Consider the following 21,023-nt stretch of genomic DNA (forward strand, 5'->3'; position numbering starts at 1 on the left):
AGACTGCGACATCTCATGACAATTGCTGAATGAATGAAGATACCTCTGCACTAATATCAAGAGACAAAAACCCTGCACCTTCTCCAGGGACGTCCTGGGGCAACAAACCATTCCACAATGACAGAATACGAGAAAAGAACAAAATAGAATAGGCGAACAGGATACCAAAAAGAGAAGTTTTTACACCTTCATACAGAGTCGCAAGGATTTGTGTTGCATTGGCTGAAAGGAGGGCTGAAGCAGATTCAGGAATAACTTTCATTAAGGCAATTTAGAGAGACGAAGGAACAAGTAGGATTGGCACAACACAGGCACACACAGACTGTGCTTTGTTGACCAAATGGCACGATCAAGTTTGTCTGCTAGACCTGTTGAGGTGACACAGGCAGCTGATGTTTGGACAATGCCTACTTGGCCAATGAAGCATCAGCATCTGTCATCTATATTTTCCAGCCATGCCATGAAGGAAATAACAGAGACTGATGTGTGTTGTAGTCCTGGGAATCCCAGCACTGATTGGCGTGAATATATCCTCACTGCATGCTGAAATTATGGTAGAATTCTCTGGTAGCATCATGGTACTAGGTAACCAGAAGGCAAATATATTGCATGTGATAGTAATATTACTCTATGTGACTCAAGTATATCAACACACATCTTTGATTGTCCATCTTCTCGGTGTATCCAGATCAGTGTTCCTATCACGTAGACATCATGTATTCTGCTAGGCTACAGTTTCTGGTGTTGGTGTTACCAAATGCTGTGATACAGGGCAAGGTCCGGTGTTGGTTTCTCCTGAACTTGGACACTAATTAGTGGTGTCGAGGCTTCAGAATTTTGTGAGAGTACATACTTCTTAGGTGGTTTTGTATGTGAGAAAGTTGTCCTTTTCTTTAAATCTTGTCACCTTAAGCTATGGAGTATAATAGATCTTAACTGAATGGCAAAATCAGTGGAAATAGATCAGGCTTCTAAACAGCCTGCTAATTCTTTTTCACCTAAACACTGTTACACAGAACTGGAATTAATCTTCTCTCTCATAATCCAGGTAAAGCAATTCATTGCTTTTTGAACTAAACTCTCAAATATTAGAGTTTAATTATCTAAAGCCTTAAAGACAGTTCTCAGACATAACACATGCTAAAGGCTTGCATTCCCTCTTTCCCAAGTCTGATGAGGAGACTTCAATCTGAAGCATAACTGTTTCTTTCTACACAAGTCTGGCCTGAGCTGCTGAAGATTATTTTTGTTTTGATTTTAGATTTCCAACATCCTTTTGATAAAGGTTAGTGTAAAAGGGTATGGACTCAGTGGGCTGAAGGGACTGTTTCTGTGCCTGATGACTGTATGACTCATTTGTTCTGACAATTAATTTTTCTTGGGTCAGTCCCACTGGATTAAGGCTGACTTGCTTCCTCTCCAGTACTGTGGGTTCTGAGGTGGCTGCTGAGACCATTGTGGGACTGAAGGTGAGGCTGGAGGTGCCTCATGAGATGGCTTGTGAAGGGATGTGTTCCTTCCAGTGTTTGCATTAAGCTCCTGCATGCTCCTACTTCATGGTCCTGAGGTTCTCCAACCCATTGCGAACATTCCTGCTGATCCCGGGACAGGGATTCTGAGGAGCCAGATGGAATGTTGCATTTCTTTAAGCAAGATTTGATGTTGAACCTTTTCCTTTATCTATCTGGTAACCTCTTTCTCTGACAAAGCTTGGAATAAAATGAGTCAGACCTCAGGAACTAGAAACCTTCTTGTTTGGTCTTGACAGCTGCACCAAATATCTGCTTTCCAAAACTGGTTGGATTTCTGACAACTCTCTCTTATTGGTGATATTTATTCATTAATGTAAAATAGAAAAAAAAATTGCTTTTATTTTCTGCAACCTCAATAGCTCAATCCTAAAGTATGTTCCAACCAGTAAAATACTGCCTAGAGTTATAGATCACTACAGTACAGAAACAGGCCCTTCAGCCCATCTAGACTATACTGATCTATTAATCTGCCTAGTCCTATTGACCTGCACTCAGAGCATGGCCCTCCATAGCTCTCCCACCCTTGTACCTATCCAAATTTCTCTTAAATGTTGAAATCAAACCTGCATCCATCACTTTCACTGGCAGCCACACTCTCACCACCCTCTGAGTGAAGAAGATCCCCTTTATATTCCCCTTAAACATTCCATCCTTAACCCATGACCTCTGGTTTTAGTTTCATCCAACCTTAGTGGAAGAAGCCTGCTTGCATTTACCCTATCTATACCCTTCATAATTTTGTATACCTCTATCAAATCTCCTCTCAATCTTCTACATTCCAGGGAATAAAGTCCTAACCTTTCCCTATAACTCAGGTTTTCAAGACCTGGCAACATCCTTGTAAATTTTCTCAGCACTCTTTCAATCTTTTGACATCTTTCCTGTAGGTAGGTGACTAAATGACTTGCTTTCTACTTTACAAAAACATTATTTCATCTTTGTATTTGCCATTGTAAAGTCCCCAGTAAGGCAGCAATTTGCATTCTGCAAGGCCCCAAATGGCAAGCGACCCTTGTTTTTCTCAGTGAAATCAGATGATGGATAAATATTGTTGGGGGCAATGGAGGAGACGTCTCTGCTCTTCTGTGGTTAGTGGTCTGGCAACTTTTACAGCTGCCTGTTTTCAGAAGCTGAGAGTTCAGCATTTTCTTGGGATTTGAATGAAAGTGTAATTCACATTCAGCCTGACTTGTATGTGCAAGTGTAACGCACAAGGTTCAGCTGCAATGCCATTTCAATATTTTTATTCACTGCTGTGACTTTGAATGAGCCTCCTGGGGACTGTAGATGTAAACAGGTGGATCAAATGCATTGTCAATACTTCCAGTGTGCAATTGACCTCTATATTTTGGATAGGGACAACTGGTTTTATATAATTACAGTACCTGCATACAGTTACAATAAGAGTGCGTATTAACCAACGAGACCAAGTCTGAGTATTTGAATACTTTTACTGAGACCAGGTAGCTTTCCCCAGAGATCTAATAATGACTGAGGACAAGCCCCAGAGTCCCAAGGCACAAGGTTCTTGTAGCACAGCATTGTGAGAAGTACCTGCTTGGGTACACAGACTCCCCAGGTATTACCTTGTCACTACCTGAAGTATTTCTCTGAAGTTGTCTCCTGTTGTGAGCCTGTAGCCAGCTCCCTTCACAGATAGGGTAATTTCCTTGAACTTTCAAGACTGATTATTGGAATCGAAATTGGTTTATTATTGTCACATGCATTGAGAAACAGTGAGAAGCTTCTCTTGCATACCATTTATAAAAATCAAATTATTACACAGCATATTGAGGCAGAACAAGGTAAAGTAACAACAGAATGTAGAATAAAGTGTAGCAGCTACAGAGAAAGTGCAGTGCGGGTAAAATAATGTGCAAGATCATAATGAGGTAGATTGTGAGGTCAAGAATCTATCTTATTGTACCAGGGAACCATTCAATATTCTTATAACAGTGAGCCGGAACCCGTCCTTGAGCCTGGCTTTTTGAGGCTTTTGTATCTACTGCCTGAAGGAAGAGGAGAGGAGAGAGAGTATCCAGGGTGGGTGGGGTCTTTGATTACACTGGCTGCTCTGCGGAGGCAGCGAGAAGTATAGACAGATTCCAAGAAGGGGAGAGGGGTATAGATCATTTCCCATTTACATTTGGGAGTGGTTTGAGCTCTGCTTCCAATTTATATTAGTAATTAACAGATGAATTATCCTCTGATTATGGTGATACTATCCTTGCTGATTGATTTTTTTCCCCTTCACTGTGGGAATACTCTTTCCATTTTCCCTTCTCTAGACACCTGGAGAATGCTTGGCCCCAGAAATGGACAGTGTGGAGCTCCTCGATCTTCTCTTTGACCAACAGGATGGGATCCTTCGCCATGAAAACTTCCAGGCAAATGGCCATGAGAGTGCGGGGTGCTGGGAGATGGCACAGCCCAGTGTAAGGAGAATTGTAAAGCTGCGTCGTTGTGCGGGTACAGGTCTTTGTAACCCTGGTCACCCCACCAGGAGCCCAACCCAGCTTACACACAGAACACATTGTAATGTATCTATTACACAGGCCACTATTGTAAATGCACACTGTAGCCCAGGTTACCCACCCCCAACACACACACACAAAACATCGTAAACTGGGTCAATACTGTTATCTCAAGAACTTTGCACATGGATCATTGTAACCTGAGTCACACAATTATATCAAGTTTATAACATCGAACAGTACAATGCAACCACAGGCCCTTCAGCCCACAATATTATGCCAACCCTTTGACCTAATGCATGATTAATTTAACCTTCCTTCCTATATAGCCCACAATCCTCCATTTTTCTTTTATCCATGCATCTATCTAAGTCTCTTAAATGCCCCTAATGTATCTGCCTCTACACCACTCCTACCGATTCATTCCAGACACCTACTACTCTCTGTGTAAAAAACCTACCTCTGACATCACCCCTAAAATTTCCTCCATTTAGCTTAGAATGATGTCCTCTAAGGAAAAGGTCACAGCTGTTCACCTTATCTATGATTCTTTTAATCTTGTACACAAAGGCTGTGGGGAAAGAACCAAAACTATTACTTCAGGTCAAAAATCCATCATCAAAACTACCCCCAAACCCACCACACACACACACACACACACACACACACACACACACACACACACACACACACACACACACACACACACACACACACACACACACACACACACACACACACACACACACACACACACACACAAACTCTCTCATGAAGGATAATCCCATCTCTCACCTTGTGGAACACAGAACCTCACACAGTAGACTCTGGCCCACAATGTTGTACTATTCTTTTAACCTATTCCAAGATCAAGCTAATCCTTCCTTCCTACATGGGCCTCCATTTTTCTATCATCCATCTGCCTATCTAAGAGTCTTTTACATCTCCCTAATGTATCTGCCTCTACCACCACCCCTAGCAGTGCACTCCCCACTCTGTGTGTAGAAAAATCTACCTCTGACATCCCCGCCTGTACTTTGCACCAATCACCTGGTATTAGCAATTTACACCTCGGAAAATAGGCGCTGGCTTTTTATTCATCAATGCCACTTGTACATCTCTATCAAGTCACTTCTCACCCTCCTTCACTCCAAAGAGAAAAACTTTAATTTGCTCAACTTTTCCTCATAAGACATGCTCTCTAGTCCAGTCAGCATCCTGGTAAATCTCCTCTGGACCATCTCTAAAGCTTCCACATCCTTCCTATAATGAGGTGACTAGAACTGAGTACAATACTCTAAGTGCGGTCTAACCAGGGATTTATAGAGCTGTAACACTAACTTGTGGCACTTGAACTCAATCCCCCAATGAAAGCCAACACATACACCTCCTTAACCATCCGATCCACTTTCACAGCAACTCTGCAGGATCTATGGATGTGGATCCCAAGATCCCTCTATCTCCACACTGCTAGTAATCCTCCTATTAATCCCATATTCTGCCTTCAAGTTCAATATTCCAAAGTGAACCATTTCACAGTTTTCTGGATTGAATTCCATCTGCCACTTCTCAGCCCAGCTCTGCATCCTGTCAAAGTCCCGTTGTAACGTACAATAAACTTCTACAGTATCTGCAACACCATCAATCTTGGTGTAGTCTGAAAACTTACTAGCCCACTCTTCCACTTCCTCATCTGAGTTATTTATAAAAATCACAAAGAGCAAGGGTCCCAGAACAGATCCCTGTGGAACATCACTGGTCACCAACCTCCAGACAGAAAATGTTCCCTCCAGTACTCACCCCCTGCCTTCTGTGGGCAAGCCAATTCTGAATCCATGTTTCCCTGGGTCACATGCCTCTTGACTTCCTGAATGAGCCTACCATGGTGGAACTTGTTGAATGTCTTACTAAAGTTGATATACACCACATCCACTCCTTTACATTCATTAGATTGTTTTGACATTACCTCGAGAATTCAATCAGGTTGTGAGGCATGAACTGTCCCTCACAAGTCACGTTGACTATCCCTAATCAGCCTATGCTTCTTCAAAGGCTTGTAAATCTGTCTCTAAGAACCTTCTCCGAAGTTTGCCTACCACTGATTTAAGACTCACTGGTCTATAATATTCAGGCTTATCCTTATTCTCTTTCTCAAACAACAGAATAATATTTGCCACTCTCCAATCTTCTGTTACTTCTCCTATTGCCAGTGAGGACACAAAGATCATTGACAAAGGTGCATCAACCTCTTTCCTTGCTTCCTGTAGTAACTTTCGGCAGATCTTACCTGGCCTGGGGATTTATCTATGCTAATGCTTTTCAAAAGTTACATCACATCCTCTTTCTTACCGTCGACATGCTCCAACATATTAACCTGTTTGACGCTGTCCTTACATCTGTCAAGGTCCCTCCAACTGGTATCCCCTAACAAAGTATCCCCTAACTCCTCCTACTCCAGACATGTTTCGTCTTTTATCCTTGATTGGTCCTAACCTTCACTGTAGTCATCCTCCTGTTCTTTATGCATGAGTAGAACACCTTGACACTCCATCCTTTGATCTTTATCTCCTTCCTTTGTCCAGACCCACAGTGGAAGAAGTAACAAGGAGATCCTGTCCTCACTCTTGCCTGAGACCGTCCCTGACTCCCCACTCTGGTCCTCGGCTGGCAGTGACAGTGGGATATCTGAGGACCACCTGTCTGACCAGCTGGACAGTCCGCAGCAGCCATCCAGCAGCCCCCACAACCTCGAGGCTTTCCAGTCGGAGCTGCCCTTTCACCCTGGCCCAGAGATCTGCTGCTCAGACCCTTGCCCAGGAGCTCCTGATGTGGCATACCCAGATGTGGATTTCTCTGTCAGCTTTGGTAAGAATCACAGCTGCCCTGTAAGTGTGGACCTGGGAGACTTAGAGAGAGACAAGGAGATGTTCAACACACACAAAATGTTGGAGGAACTCAGCAGCTGGGCGGCACCAATGGAGGGAATAAACAGTTGATATTTTGGTCAGAGAAAGGTCCCAGTCTGAAATGCCAGCTGTTTATTTCCCTCCATAGATTTTGCCTGGGTTGCTGAGTTCCTCCAGTATGTTGTGTCTGTGGCTCAAGATGTCTAGCAGGGTTTCTTGCATTTAGGAAGGGGATGTTCCCCTGAGTTTGTTGTCCAGTTACTGGTTTTATTCCCGTGTCCCTTTTCTCCTTTGGAGAGGACTCTGCAGGATGTAAACAGATCAGGGTTAGATTTGGGGAGGCTGCCAGGAGTTCATTGAAATCAGAGAATACTGGAGATCCTGAGCAGATCAGGCAGCACCTGTAGACAGGGAATCAGATATAATCTTTCCAGTCAATAACCTTTCATCAGAATTGAAGAGTATCACCTGTCATGGATATCCTCTCTGGTCACCTCCCTCCTCCTCTCTGCAACTGAAACTATACTCTTTTCTCTTCAATCTATTGAGTGGATATTGGCTGGAGATTGCTCCTTCGTTGTCCACAGATCATCCTATGTTACTAACATGTTTGGTTTCTATTACAGGATTCAATTTTTATGTGCTTACTGCAAAAATATCAACCATTCCTTGAATATTGTGAACATTCCTTGGTACCCCAAAGACCAGTTAGGCCTCCAAGGCTATTTGACTACAGTAGTCGATGCAGAGAAACCGAAGCAACACACAAAATGCTGGAGGAACTCAGCAGGCCAGGCAGCATCCGAGGAAAAGAATGACCCTTCATCAGGACTGTAAAGAAAAGAGTAAGAAGGTGGGGGTGGGGAGGAAGAAATACAAGGTGGCAGGTGATAGGTGAAACCATGAGAGGGGGAGGGGTGAAGTAATGAGCTGGGAAGTTGATTGGAGAAAGAGATAAAGGGCTGGAGAATGTGGGTATCTGAGTGGAGGGTAGAAGACATGGAAGAAAGGGAAGGCGGAGGAGAACCAGAGGAAGGTGATGGGCAGGTAAGGAGATTAGGTGAGAGAGGGAAATGGGAATGGGGAATGGTGAAGAGAGGGGGGGGGCATTTACCAGAAGTTCAAGAAATCGATGTTCATGCCTTCACGTTAGAGGCTACCCAGACGCAATATAAAATGTTGTTCGTCCAACCTGAGTGTGGCCTCATTGCAAAAGCAGAGGAGACCATGGACTGACATGTTGGAATTGTTCTGGGAATTAGAATTGAAATGGGTGGCCCCTGGGAGATCCCTCTTTTTTTGGCAGATGGATCGTTGGTGCTCAGCAAAACCGTCTCCTGATCTACATTGTGTCTCACTGACATTCAGGCGGCCACACTGGGAGCACCAGATACAGTAAATAACCCCAACAGAGTCACAGGCAAAGTGCCACCTCACCTGCAAGGTATGCTTGGGGCTCTGAATGGTAGTGAGGGAGGAGGTGTATGGGCAGGTGTAGCACTTGCTCTGCTGGCAAGGATATGCACCAGGAGGGAGAGATGAATGGACAAGGAGTCATGTAGGGAGCGATCTCCATGGAAACCAGGAAGTGGGGGGGAGGGGAAGATGTGCTTGGTGGTGGGATCCCGTTGGAGATGGTGCTCCCAGTGTTTTTCGGTGAGACCTCACATAGATTGGGAGACCGTTTCACCGAGCACTTACGTTGCATCTCCCGGTGGCCACCTATTTCAATTCTACCTCCTATTCCCATTCCGACAGGTCAGTCCATGGCCTTCTCTACTGCTGTGATGAGGCCACACTCAGGTTGTCACCTCATGAGGCCACCTTATATTCCATCTGGGTAGCCTCCAACCTAGCATGAACATTCATTTCTTGAACTTTCAGTAAATGTCCCTCTTCACCATTCCTCATACCCATTTCCCTCTCTCACCTCATCTCCTTACCTGCCCATCACCTACCTCTGGTGCTCCTCCCTCTTCCCTTTCTTCCATGGTCTTCTACCCTCTCCTATCAGATTCCCCCTTCTCCAGCCCTTTATCTCTTTCACTAATCAACTTCCCGGCTCTTTACTTCACCCTTTCCCCATCACCTATCACTTCTTCCTCTCCTCCCCCACCTCCTTACTCTGACCTCATCCTTTTCTTCTTCAGTCCTGATGAAAGGTCTCGGCTCGAAACTTTGACTGTTTACTCTTTTCCACAGATGCTGCCTGGCCTGCTGAGTTCCTCCAGCATCTTGTGTGTGTTGCTTGGATTTCCAGCATCTGCAGATTTTCAATTGTTTGTGATTGGATAACTACTCTGCGAAGTCTCTTCCAGGGATGCCTACCCTGAAGAAGTTTAAATCTTCCCTTCGACGGGAGTTCAGTGAAACTCTCTCTCACTGCTCCCCTGCTGTGATCCCTGCTGCTCTCTAACTCTTTGACTGTGTGCTCACCCAGACCCGCCATATATCCTTTCTGGGAACATGTCTTCGCCTCCAGCTTGTACCACATAGTTTTCAAGCTTATTGATTTGGACCCGCTGAGGACCCAGGTGCTCACATTCAGCTGACTGCTTCTCCCACTGCATTCTACGCACCACACTTTACACCATGAAGAGGTTGCGGTATCCATATCCCAGTCACTTCCACAACTCTGGGATTCTGAGGATGTGCTGGAGCTTTTGGAAAGCATCAAGTTGGATAAGTCACCAGGACCGGATGAGGTGTATCCCAGGCTACTGTGGGAGGCAAGGGAGGAAATTGCTGAGCCTCTGGCGATGAGGTTTGCATCATCATTGCAGTTGGGAGAGGTGCCTGAGGATTGGAGGGTTGCGGATGTTGTTCCATTATTCAAGAAAGGAAGTAGAGATAGCCCAGGAAATTATAGACCAGTGAGTCTTACTTCAGTGGTTGATAAGTTGATGGAGAAGATCCTGAGAGGCAGGATTTATGAACATTTGGTGAGGCATAATATGATTAGGAATAGTCAGCATGGCTTTGTCAAAGTCAGGTTGTGCCTTACGGGCCTGATTGAATTTTTTGAGGATGTGACTAAACACATTGATGGAGGTAGAGTAGTAGATGTAGTGTATATGGATTTCAGCAAGGCATTTGACAAAGTACCCCATGCAAGGCTTATTGACAACGTAAGGAAGCATGGGGTCCAAGGGGACATTGTTTTGAGGATCCAGAATTGACTTGCCCACAGAAGGCAAAGAGGGGTTGTAGATGGGCCATATTCTGCATGGAGGTCGGTGACCAGTGGTGTGCCTCAGGGATCTGTTCTGGGACCCCCTCCTCTTCCTGATTTTTATAAATGACCTGGACGAGGAAGTGGAGGGATGGGTTAGTGGAGGGATGGGTTTGCTGATGACTCAAAGGTTGGGGGTGTTGTGGATAGTGTGGAGGCCAGTCAGAGGTTACAGCGGGCCATTGATAGGATGCAAAACTGGGCTGAGAAGTGGCAGATGGAGTTCAACCCAGATAAGTGTGAGGTGGTTCATTTTGTTAGGTCAAGTATGATGGCAGAATACAGTATTAATGGTAAGACTCTTGGCAGCGTGGAGGATCAGAGGGATCTTGAGGTCTGAGTCCATAGGACACTTAAAGCTGCTGTGCAGGTTGACTGTGTGGTTAAGAAGGCATATTGTGCATTGGCCTTCATCAATCTTGGGATTGAGTTTAAGAGCTGAGAGGTAATGTTGCAGTTATATAGGACCCTGGTTAGACCCCACTTGGAGTACTGTGCTCAATTCTGGTCGCCTCACTACAGAAAGGATTTGGAAGCCATAGAAAGGGTGCAGAGGAGATTTACAAGGATGTTGCCTGAATTGGGGGGCATGCCTTATGAGAATAGGTTGAGTGAACTTGGCCTTTTCTCCTTGGAGCGACGGAGGATGAGAGGTGACCTGATTGAGGCGTATAAGATGATGAGCGGTGTTGATTGTGTAGATAGTCAGAGGCTTTTTCCCAAGGCTGAAAGGACCCAGTTTTAAGGTGCTTGGAAGTAGGTAGAGAGGGGATGTTATTGGTAAGTTTTTTTACGCAGAGGGTGGTGAGTGCGTGGAATGGGCTGCCGGTGATGGTGGTGGAGGTGGACATGATAGTGTCTTTTAAGAGATTCCTAGACAGCTACATGGAGCTCAGGCTAAGGGTAACCCTAGGTAATTTCTAAGTTAGGGGTATGTTTGGCACAACTTTGTGGGCTGGTTTTCTATGTTTCTATATTTCTCTCTTCGCCGCCTCTAATGGACCTGTATTTTTTGTCATCCTCCACCGGATCCACACTTTCAATCGCCAGTTCTCTGACTTTCTCTTGTCCTGCCTGCAAGGATTGGAAGGTTGCCTGTCTACAGACCGCTGAACCTGCTGTCTCCAATACCAGCAGGCCTGGATGCCTCCAGACAGTGGATCCCTGTTGGTGACCTCAACAGCTCTAACAATCCAGAGCAGATTCAAAACCCGGAATGTGGGAAGGAATCCTACGTGGTCACGGGGAAAATGTGCAAACTCCTTTGGAGACAGCAACAGAAACTGAGTGCAGGTCACTGGCGCTGTAATCGCTACGTTACTGTACCGCCTGAGAGAGCTGTGGATGCTCAAGCGCTGAATTAATTCAAAACAGAGACTGACAGACCAGTATATGAGGAAAATGGGGTTGAGGATGAAGATCAGTCACGTACTTGTTGAAAGGTGGGGCAGCCTGAGGAGATGAATAGTCTAAACATACTCCTATTTCTCATCTTTTATATTCCTTCTTTTGTTCTTACTGTCTAAGGCTCAAAACAGGATTTCTGCACTTGCATGTGGCCACACGTTGTCAGGTGGTTGTATCTTCAAGTCCTACTCTAGGGTCCAGAGCATTATTTCTTGCTTGATGTACAGTACTTACAGGACGTGACACTACAAGAGTCTCTTGGACAAGCCATTAAATTGAATCTTTAAATGATTAAATCTTTGTCATCAGATGAATGTTAAGATCCTGTAGCATTGAGAACAGCAGGGAAGGCCTCTCTGGCCAATACTTATCCCTCTGCTAATGTCACAAACTAAGTACAACCTCATTTATTTCATTTGTAACTTAAATATTTTATGAGTTTGTACTGTACTGCTGCATCAAACAAATATCACATTACATAAGATAGTGAAAATAAAACTGATTCTAATTCTGATCCTGATTTTCTATTTGGTATTTGTGGGAGCTTCTGCTATGGGACCTGACTGATCTATTTTTTACACAGCAATAGTGACTACTGCTCTAAAGTATCTCATTGGAAACTTTCTAGAAGCAGACCTTTCAGCCAGACTCACCAGTGCCCATCTACCCCAATCCTGGGTTCTAGTAGTTGTGACCTCCTGAAGCCACCAGAGAAGCATTGTGATTTTGTTCCATCCATCCACTCCTTAACAAAAGGCTCAAAGCTTGGATCTTAGTGCACCATGACCACAAGGTGGCAGTAGACGACCATTATTAAAGTGTATTTGCATAGGTAACAAATGAAAGACAAAAGCAGAAATGAGCAATTGTTCAAAGTTCAAAGATTGATGAAGAATTCTGCTTTATTTGTTATTTTGATCTGGTGTCCTGGAAATTATAATATAGGGGGCCGCTCAGAGAGGATCTTCAAAACTGTTGTCCTTTTCTCTGCCTGCTTACACTAACACATTTCTGTCATCCAGCAGCATTGGTCTGTATGAAGCTGCTGGAGGAACTCAGAGGGTCAGGCAGCATCTGTGGAAGGAAATGGAAAATGGAATCTCAGAGGGTCAGGCAAATCTCAGAGGATCAGGCACCATCTGTGGAAGGAACTGGAAGGGTCTGACAGAGCAGAGGGGAGGTAACCAGTGTAAAGAGATGAATGGGATTGATGGGGCAAGAGATGGCTATTGATAGATGGATCTAGATGAGGTGGACAGATGAAGGCAGGTGGGGAAGGGAGAGGTGGAGGTAGCAACAGAGGTGGTAGTGAAAGACACCAAAGGGCTGCAAGTAATGGGACTAAGAGGAAAGGAAGGTGGAACATGGAACCAAGGGAGAGAGGTGGGGAGGGGCAGATGGGAGCAATGGTGGAGGGAGTCAGTGGGAGGAGTGTGTAGGTGATGGCAGTTGAAATGGGTAGGAGAGGAGAATGAAACAGGGTGATTGGGGAATGGGGGTGGAAGGTTTTGGAAAGAAGGGAATGTGAGAGGACTGGGTAGGTCCATTTGAGCTTATTTCTCAGTTCCTTTCGACAAACATCACCCCGAACTTACTTGTTTTTTCCTGGACACCTCCCTCTATATTGTTGTGGACAGAACCATGGAAGAAATTTGACCCAAACTCATAGTTTTGAAGCTGCCATTTAGCTTCTAGAAAAGACAGGAAGGTTCCTTCAGGGAAGAGCTGGGACTTCTCCTGTCGGTTCTGTGAAGTGGTTTGAGCTGTTTGATAGGCGATGCTCATTATATAAATGCAATTTCTTTCTCCCTCTCTGCATAGTCGGGATCACACAAAAACACACCATTTGGCCCAAGCATTTTGTTCTGAGGTTTATCTCCATCTAGGGCTTTTCTACATCTGTAGGCTCCTCCAGTCCCACAATCAGTCTATTCCTCCACATTGACTGTCCTGTGTGGCCCAGTACTGTGGTCTCGTCTTCAAGCCTTGTACTGAAGTTCCTCCCTTTAATCCTGCAGCTTCCCCACCTCCCTCTCCTTTAACATTGCCTCTTTTCTCAAAGCTTCTGGTCAGTATTTAGTGCCAAATGTTTCTTCATTCTTCATTGGGACCTGGAGTTTGCTGGCAAGTCCGGTATTTATTGCCGTCCGTGACCTCCCCTGGGAACTGCCACCTTGAACCACTGCAGTGCTGGTGGTGAAGGGAATTAACTCAAGTTACGATCAATGTCCAGTGTTGTGCTTCGAAGAAGATGATTTGCAGTTTGAAGGGCAGTGCTGTTTCTATGAGCCACCTGCCCTTGACCTTCTTGATAGGAGAGATGGCAGGCTTGGGCGGGTCTGTGGGGGTAGCCTGAGTAAGTAACTGCAGTGTGTTGTGTAGATGTGGTACACTGAACTGCTGTTGTTGGGAGTGACTGTTTCATGTTTGATACGCCTTGAATGCTTTGCTGCATCAATGATGTGTATTTGCATCGTGAATTCAATGGTGTATCAAAGTTATCAGAGACTCTGAGGGGTGGAATTTAAATAGTGCACGGTTTATAATAAAGCACAGATTATAATGTGTGCGGTACACCGTTCAGTCCCAACACCACACCTCAGAAATGGGTTACGTAATAAGACCTGGATTACTTGGGTGAGACCTACTACAGGGGTGTAGCTTGGATAAAGGAGAGCAACAGTTTACTCCAGGGGTGGGGACCAGAATAAGGGGCAGGGAACTCGAGCTCAGCCCTCCATGGGTCATCGGATGGGGGAACAGTCTTTCCTCAAATTCCTGTTGATGCTGGAAGACTGGAAAATGTAAAACTGAATAATAAACAAACATCAAAATGACAGAACCAGCAGATGAAGAAGCCAGAGCATTAACAGATGGTAACATGGTGGCTCAATTAATGCTGGATGCACCCATTCCCATGACCATTGAGTTTGCTGCCTTCGTATTGGTGCTGGCTCTGGTGTTTCACTGCAGATGTCTCTGGGCAAGAGGGGAGAAAGAAAAAAAATCAATGGCACAACCAAAACCATCTGTAATGGAAGATGAGTTTGTGTTTAATCTAATATGTCTCAAACATCAACCTGACTCTTCTCTTCTTTCAGATGGGTTTTGTGATACTGGGAAGGGAGGAAGGGATGGGCAGGGATGGGGGAGGGAGGAAGGGATGGGGAGGAAGGGATTGGGGGATGATGAGGAAGGAAGGGATGGGGAGGATCAGTATTAGTGTGGCAGTCAGACTTGGAGAGCAGAGGAAACATGGGAGCAGGAGTGTAAACTCCCCTTCCAGAGTAAACCCTCCCTTCCAGTGTAAACTCCCCCTTCCAGAGTAAACCCTCCCTTCCAGTGTAAGCTCTCCCTTCCAATATAAGCTCTCCCTTCCAGTGTAAACCCTGCCTTCCAGTGTAAACTCCCCCTTCCAGAGTAAACCCTCCCTTCCAATGTAAGCTCTCCATTCCAGTGTACGCTCTCCCTTCCAGTGTAAGCTCTCCCTTCCAGTGTAAGCTCTCCCTTCCAGTGTAAAACCTCCCTTCCAGTGTAAACCCTGCCTTCCAGTGTAAACTTTCCCTTCCAGTGTAAACCCTGCCTTCCAGTGTAAACTCCCCTTCCAGAGTAAACCCTCCCTTCCAGTGTAAACTCCCCCTTCCAGAGTAAACCCTCCCTTCCAGTGTAAGCTCTCCCTTCCAATATAAGCTCTCCCTTCCAGTGTAAACCCTGCCTTCCAGTGTAAACTCCCCCTTCCAGAGTAAACCCTCCCTTCCAATGTAAGCTCTCCATTCCAGTGTACGCTCTCCCTTCCAGTGTAAGCTCTCCCTTCCAGTGTAAACTCCCCCTTCCAGTGTAAACCCTCCCATCCAGTGTAAGCTCTCCCTTCCAGTGTAAAACCTCCCTTCCAGTGTAAACCCTGCCTTCCAGTGTAAACTTTCCCTTCCAGTGTAAACCCTGCCTTCCAGTTTAAACTCTCCCTTCCAGTGTAAACCCTGCCTTCCAGTGTAAACCCTCCCTTCCAGAGTAAACCCTCCCTTCCAATGTAAGCTCTCCCTTCCAGTGTAAGCTCTCCCTTCTAGTGTAAACCCTCCCTTCCAGTGTAAACTCCCCCTTCCAGAGTAAACCCTTCCTTCCAGTGTAAACTCTCCCTTCTAGTGTAAACCCTCCCTTCCAGTGTAAACTCCCCCTCCAGAGTAAACCTTCCCTTCCAGTGTAAGCTCTCCCTTCTAGTGTAAACCCTCCCTTCCAGTGTAAGCTCTCCCTTCCAGTGTAAAACCTTCCTTCCAGTGTAAACCCTCCCTTCCAGTGTAAGCTCTCCCTTCCAGTGTAAACCCTCCCTTCCAGTGTAAGCTCTCCCTTCCAGTGTAAAACCTTCCTTCCAGTGTAAACCCTCCCTTCCAGTGTAAGCTCTCCCTTCCAATATAAGCTCTCCCTTCCAGTGTAAACCCTCCCTTCCAGTGTAAGCTCTCCCTTCCAGTGTAAACTCCCCCTTCCAGAGTAAACCCTCCCTTCCAGTGTAAACTCTCCCTTCCAGAGTAAACCCTCCCTTCCAGTGTAAGCTCTCTCTTCTAGTGTAAACCCTCCCTTCCAGTGTAAGCTCTCCCTTCCAGTGTAAACTCCCCCTTCCAGAGTAAACCCTCCCTTACAGTGTAAACTCTCCCTTCTAGTGTAAACCCTCCCTTCCAGTGTAAATTCCCCCTTCCAGAGTAAACCCTCCCTTCCAGTGTAAACTCCCCCCTCCAGAGTAAACCCTCCCTTCCAGTGTAAGCTCTCCCTTCCAGTGTAAACTCCCCCTTCCAGAGTAAACCCTCCCTTCCAGTGTAAATTCCCCCTTCCAGAGTAAACCTTCCCTTCCAGTGTAAACTCCCCCTTCCAGAGTAAACCTTCCCTTCCAGTGTAAATTCCCCCTTCCAGAGTAAACCCTCCCTTCCAGTGTAAATTCCCCCTTCCAGAGTAAACCCTCCCTTCCAGTGTAAGCTCTCCCTTCCAGTGTAAACTCCCCCTTCCAGAGTAAACCCTCCCTTCCAGTGTAAACTCTCCCTTCTAGTGTAAACCCTCCCTTCCAGTTTAAATTCCCCCTTCCAGAGTAAACCCTCCCTTCCAGTGTAAACTCCCCCCTCCAGAGTAAACCCTCCCTTCCAGTGTAAGCTCTCCCTTCCAGTGTAAACTCCCCCTTCCAGAGTAAACCCTCCCTTCCAGTGTAAATTCCCCCTTTCAGAGTAAACCTTCCCTTCCAGTGTAAACTCCCCCTTCCAGAGTAAACCCCTTCCAGTGTAAAATCCCCCTTCCAGAGTAAACCCTCCCTTCCAGTGTAAATTCCCCCTTCCAGAGTAAACCCTCCCTTCCAGTGTAAATTCCCCCTTCCAGAGTAAACCCTCCCTTCCAGTGTAAACTCCCCCTTCCAGAGTAAACCCTCCCTTCCAGTGTAAGCTCTCCCTTCCAGTGTAAACCCTCCCTTCCAGTGTAAGCTCTCAGGGTTTTGGTTGTCTGTATTTGCAATGTGAATTTCACGTCCCCAGCTGATACTGAAGCCCCATGGTAAACGCTTTGTTTATTCTGTCAGGTGACTGGAACACTGAACTCCTTGAGGATATGCCAGCACCGACTGCTCCCAACAGTTTCATCGCACTCACTGTCAAGGACCTACTTCTCTCCAAAGTGTCGGAAAAGGTGAGTCCGTGGCTACCCTGTGTGAACAAGTTGCTTTGAATGAATACTCTGAAGATGGTGGAAAATCTGTATACATTTTAAGAAAAGTTTGAGTGCAAAATTAATTTTGGGGTTTGATTTTAGCATGATCAGAGTGAGTGGTATATGGTTGTGGAACCAATTTTGCATCAAATTAGTGTGGTCACTTTCAGCATGCTCCCCCTTTTAAGCTGCAGCTACAAGTACCCAAACTTCTCTCAAAATTCAACTGCAATCCTGATGCACCATCAATAACTCTCGGAGATGGGAGGTGAACAATAGGCTTTTATTAGCAGCAAAAGGGAGCACGACATCTTGGAGACTGAGGGAGGAGCAGTGCCCCAATCGCTTTTATACAGGGGTCTGTGGGAGGAGCCACAGGAGCAGTCAGCAGAGGGGCATGTCCAGACAGGTATACACATAGTTTACCACAAATCCTATCCGGTATGAATCAGCCAGTTTCTTAATCGATCCACTGTTAAATACTTCCTATGTACAGACTTATTACGTGCTCTCATTTAAAATGCTGTGTAACAATAGTACTACTTGATGCAGAGAGCATTACATCCTAATTGACATTTGCTGAATGTGATACTCTCTTGTTAGAGACCTTAGAAGGAGACAGTACAAGTGATATTATCACCCTAACTTACAAGTTTGTGGGTTCAGTTCAGAGACCTGAGCAGATGTTTCAGGCTGACGTCTTGGTGGGACACTGAGGGAATGCTGTCACATCAGGTCCACCTGTCAGAGGAGTAATTAAACTAAGGCTCAACTTACCAATCCCAGTGGATATATAAAAGTCCCTGTTGAAGAAGTGCAGGAGAACTTTCCCTGTCCTGCCTAGAACATAGTCTGCAGTCCAGCATGAAACAGATTATCTGACCAATACATCATTGATTCTTGGGAGAACTTTTTGTGGGAATTGGGCCTCAGCCTAAAATATTGACTGTTTATTCCCCTCCAGAGGTGCTTTCTGACTTACTAAACTGCTCCAGCATTTTGTGTGTGTTGTTCAAGTTTTCCAGCATCTGGAGAATCTTTTATGTTTGTGACTTTATACAGTCAATTCTGAGCAGAGCTCAGAAGCATCAGCACTGGCTGTAAGGGAATCTGAGATGTCCTGGGACCATGAAAGGTGTTACGTATATGAATGAACCTTTTCTTTACTGCAGCAAGTCTTGAGACCTCACCTCAGGGAATATAGAGTCATGGAGAAATACAACAGAGAGACAGGCGCTTTGGTACACCATGTCCTTGCTGACATCTGCTCTCTCTCAGTCCCATTTACCAGCAGCTGGTCTGTCGCCCGCTCAGCCTCGATGAATCAAATGCTTGGCCAGATGCTTCGTAAGTGTTGTGAGACTCTCTACATCCACCAGCCCTTCGTCAGGGCATTCTATCCACTGGGTGAAAACATTCCTGCTTAGATACCTTTACCCACCAGCCCTTCGTCAGGGCATTCTATCCACTGGGTGAAAACATTCCTGCTTAGATACCTTTACCCACCAGCCCTTCGTCAGGGCATTCTACCCACTGGGTGAAAACATTCCTGCTTAGGTCCACTCTAAATCTGTAGGTCATTTCCTGTCATAGTCACCTTATGTACAGATACTCCACTACCCACCCTCACTTTATGTCTATGCAGACAGTCTTGTTATATAAGCTAATCTTATGCATTTATATTTATTGTGTTCTGTTGTATATTGTGTTTTTATATGTACTGCACGGGATTCAGAGTAACAATTATTTAATTCTCCTTTACACTTGTCTTCTGAAGAATGACAATAAACAATGTTGAGTCTTGAATCTTAGCTTAAAGTTATGCCCTCTGGTTTTAGACACCACTGCTATGGGGTGAGGGGAAGTTCCTTTATCTCTGCACTATCTATGACCCTCAGTCAAGTCTCTCCTCGGCCTCCTCCACTGCAAGGAAAGCAAGTCAGACCCAGCCTGTGCCTTCTCATGACGGTGAACCTTCTTTCCAGGTATTTGTGTCCTCTCTCACTTTGCCCTGTTTTCTCCCCTGGGCAGTACCAACCACAGCCGCACCATGCCCGGGAGCTGGTGCTCAACGAGGATGAGAAGAAGCTGCTGTTGAAAGAAGGCATCACACTTCCATCGCAGCTGCCGTTGACTAAGGTATGTCAGAATCTCACAGTGGCTGACTGGGCGGAAGCAAGGTGGGACCATTCCACCAGGAATGAATCAGATGGGATCTGTGCATAGCTAGTGATCTGAAAACCATATCCTCCCTTCCAGTGTAAAACCTCCCTTCCAGTGTAAAACCTCCCTTTCAGTGTAAAACCTCCCTTCCAGTGTAAACCCTGCCTTCCAGTGTAAACTTTCCCTTCCAGTGTAAACCCTGCCTTCCAGTGTAAACTCTCCCTTCCAGTGTAAACCCTGCCTTCCAGTGTAAACTTTCCCTTCCGGTGTAAACTCTCCCTTCCAGTGTAATCCCTCTTTTCCACTGTAGCCCCTCTTTTCCAGTGTAAACCCTCTTTTGCAGTGTAAACCCTCTCTTCCAGTGTAAACCCTCCCTTCCAGTGCAACCCCTCCCTTCCAGTGCAACCCCCTTCCAGTGTAAGCTCTCCCTTCCAGTGTAAGCTCCCCCACTGCTCTTTCATCAATTCCTCAAGTGTTATTTTTAGAGGGTTCTATTCTTGTGCCAGCACTGAGCATCCAGGTTGCATCCAGTTTCTAGGTGATACCAGACATAGAATATTCATAAAATATTAGACTAAAATCAGGCCATTCAGCCCATTGAGTCTGCTCCACCATTTGATCATGGCTGATTGAATTTCCCTCTCAACCCCTTTCTCCTGCTTTCTCTCCATAATCTCTGATGTCCTTACTGATCATAAAGTCACAGAGTCATGAACACTACAGCACAGAAACAGGGCCTTCAGCCCATTAGTTGCACAAAAAGAGAGTGATAAAGTACTGAGGAAGTGTTCATGATGAAGGGTGTCGGCCCAAAATGTCGACTGTACTCTTGTCCATAGATGCTGCCTGGCCTGCTGAGTTCCTCCAGCATCTTGTGTGTGTCGCTGGGATTTCCAGCACCTGCAGATTTTCTCCTGTTAGTGTTCATGGGTTCATTGTCCATTCAGACATCTGATGGCAGAGGGAAGAATCTGTTCTGAAATGTTGAGGGTATGTCTTCAGGTTCCTAACCTTCTGCTTGATGGTTGCAATGAGAAGAGGACATGTCCTGAGTTTTGGGGGTCCTTAATGATGGATGGTGGCCTTTTGAAGCATCGCCTTTTGAAGGTGTCCTTGATGGTGGGGAAGTTAGTGATGGAGTTGGCAGAGTTTACAACTTTCTGCAGCTTTTTCGATTATGTGCAGTGGCTCCTCCATACCAGATGGTGATGCAACCAATAAGACTGCTCTCCAGGGCACATCAGTAGATATTTGCGACTGTCTTTGGTGACACACCAGTCTCCTCAAACTCTTAATGAAATACAGCAGCTGTCTTGCCTTTTTTGTAATTGTATCAATATGTTAGGCCTAGGATAGATCTTCAGAGACGTTTTGCTCTTAAAATATCTGTGGAAGCCCTTTGGATTTTCCTCCACCTTGTTTGCTAGAGCAACTTCATGTCTTCTTTTAGCCCTCCAGGTTTTCTTTTCAAGTGTTCACTTGCATTTCTTATACTCCTCAAGCACTGCATTTGCTCCTTCTTGCCTATACCTACTAGGACCTCCTTCTTTTTCTTACTTCAATATCTCTCTAAAACCAAAGTTTCCTAAACCTGTTATCCTTGTCTTTTATCCTGTCAGGAACATACAAACTC

General features: G+C 45.5%; 1 protein-coding gene across 1 annotated transcript in view; it reads left to right on the top strand.

The window, feature by feature from the left end:
- LOC140740024 (cyclic AMP-responsive element-binding protein 3-like protein 3) overlaps nucleotides 1–21,023 on the top strand; it is a 51,856-nt gene that overhangs the window by 9,256 nt on the left and 21,577 nt on the right. Inside the window, exons 2-5 of the mRNA XM_073068816.1 lie at nucleotides 3,821–3,967; nucleotides 6,589–6,871; nucleotides 17,100–17,206; nucleotides 19,259–19,366. Of these exons, the coding sequence (XP_072924917.1) occupies nucleotides 3,821–3,967; nucleotides 6,589–6,871; nucleotides 17,100–17,206; nucleotides 19,259–19,366 (645 nt within the window). The remainder of the gene's footprint in view (nucleotides 1–3,820; nucleotides 3,968–6,588; nucleotides 6,872–17,099; nucleotides 17,207–19,258; nucleotides 19,367–21,023) is intronic.

This window comes from Hemitrygon akajei, chromosome 16, assembly GCF_048418815.1.
Source record: "Hemitrygon akajei chromosome 16, sHemAka1.3, whole genome shotgun sequence".
In the NCBI taxonomy this organism is placed as follows: Eukaryota; Metazoa; Chordata; class Chondrichthyes; order Myliobatiformes; family Dasyatidae; genus Hemitrygon; species Hemitrygon akajei.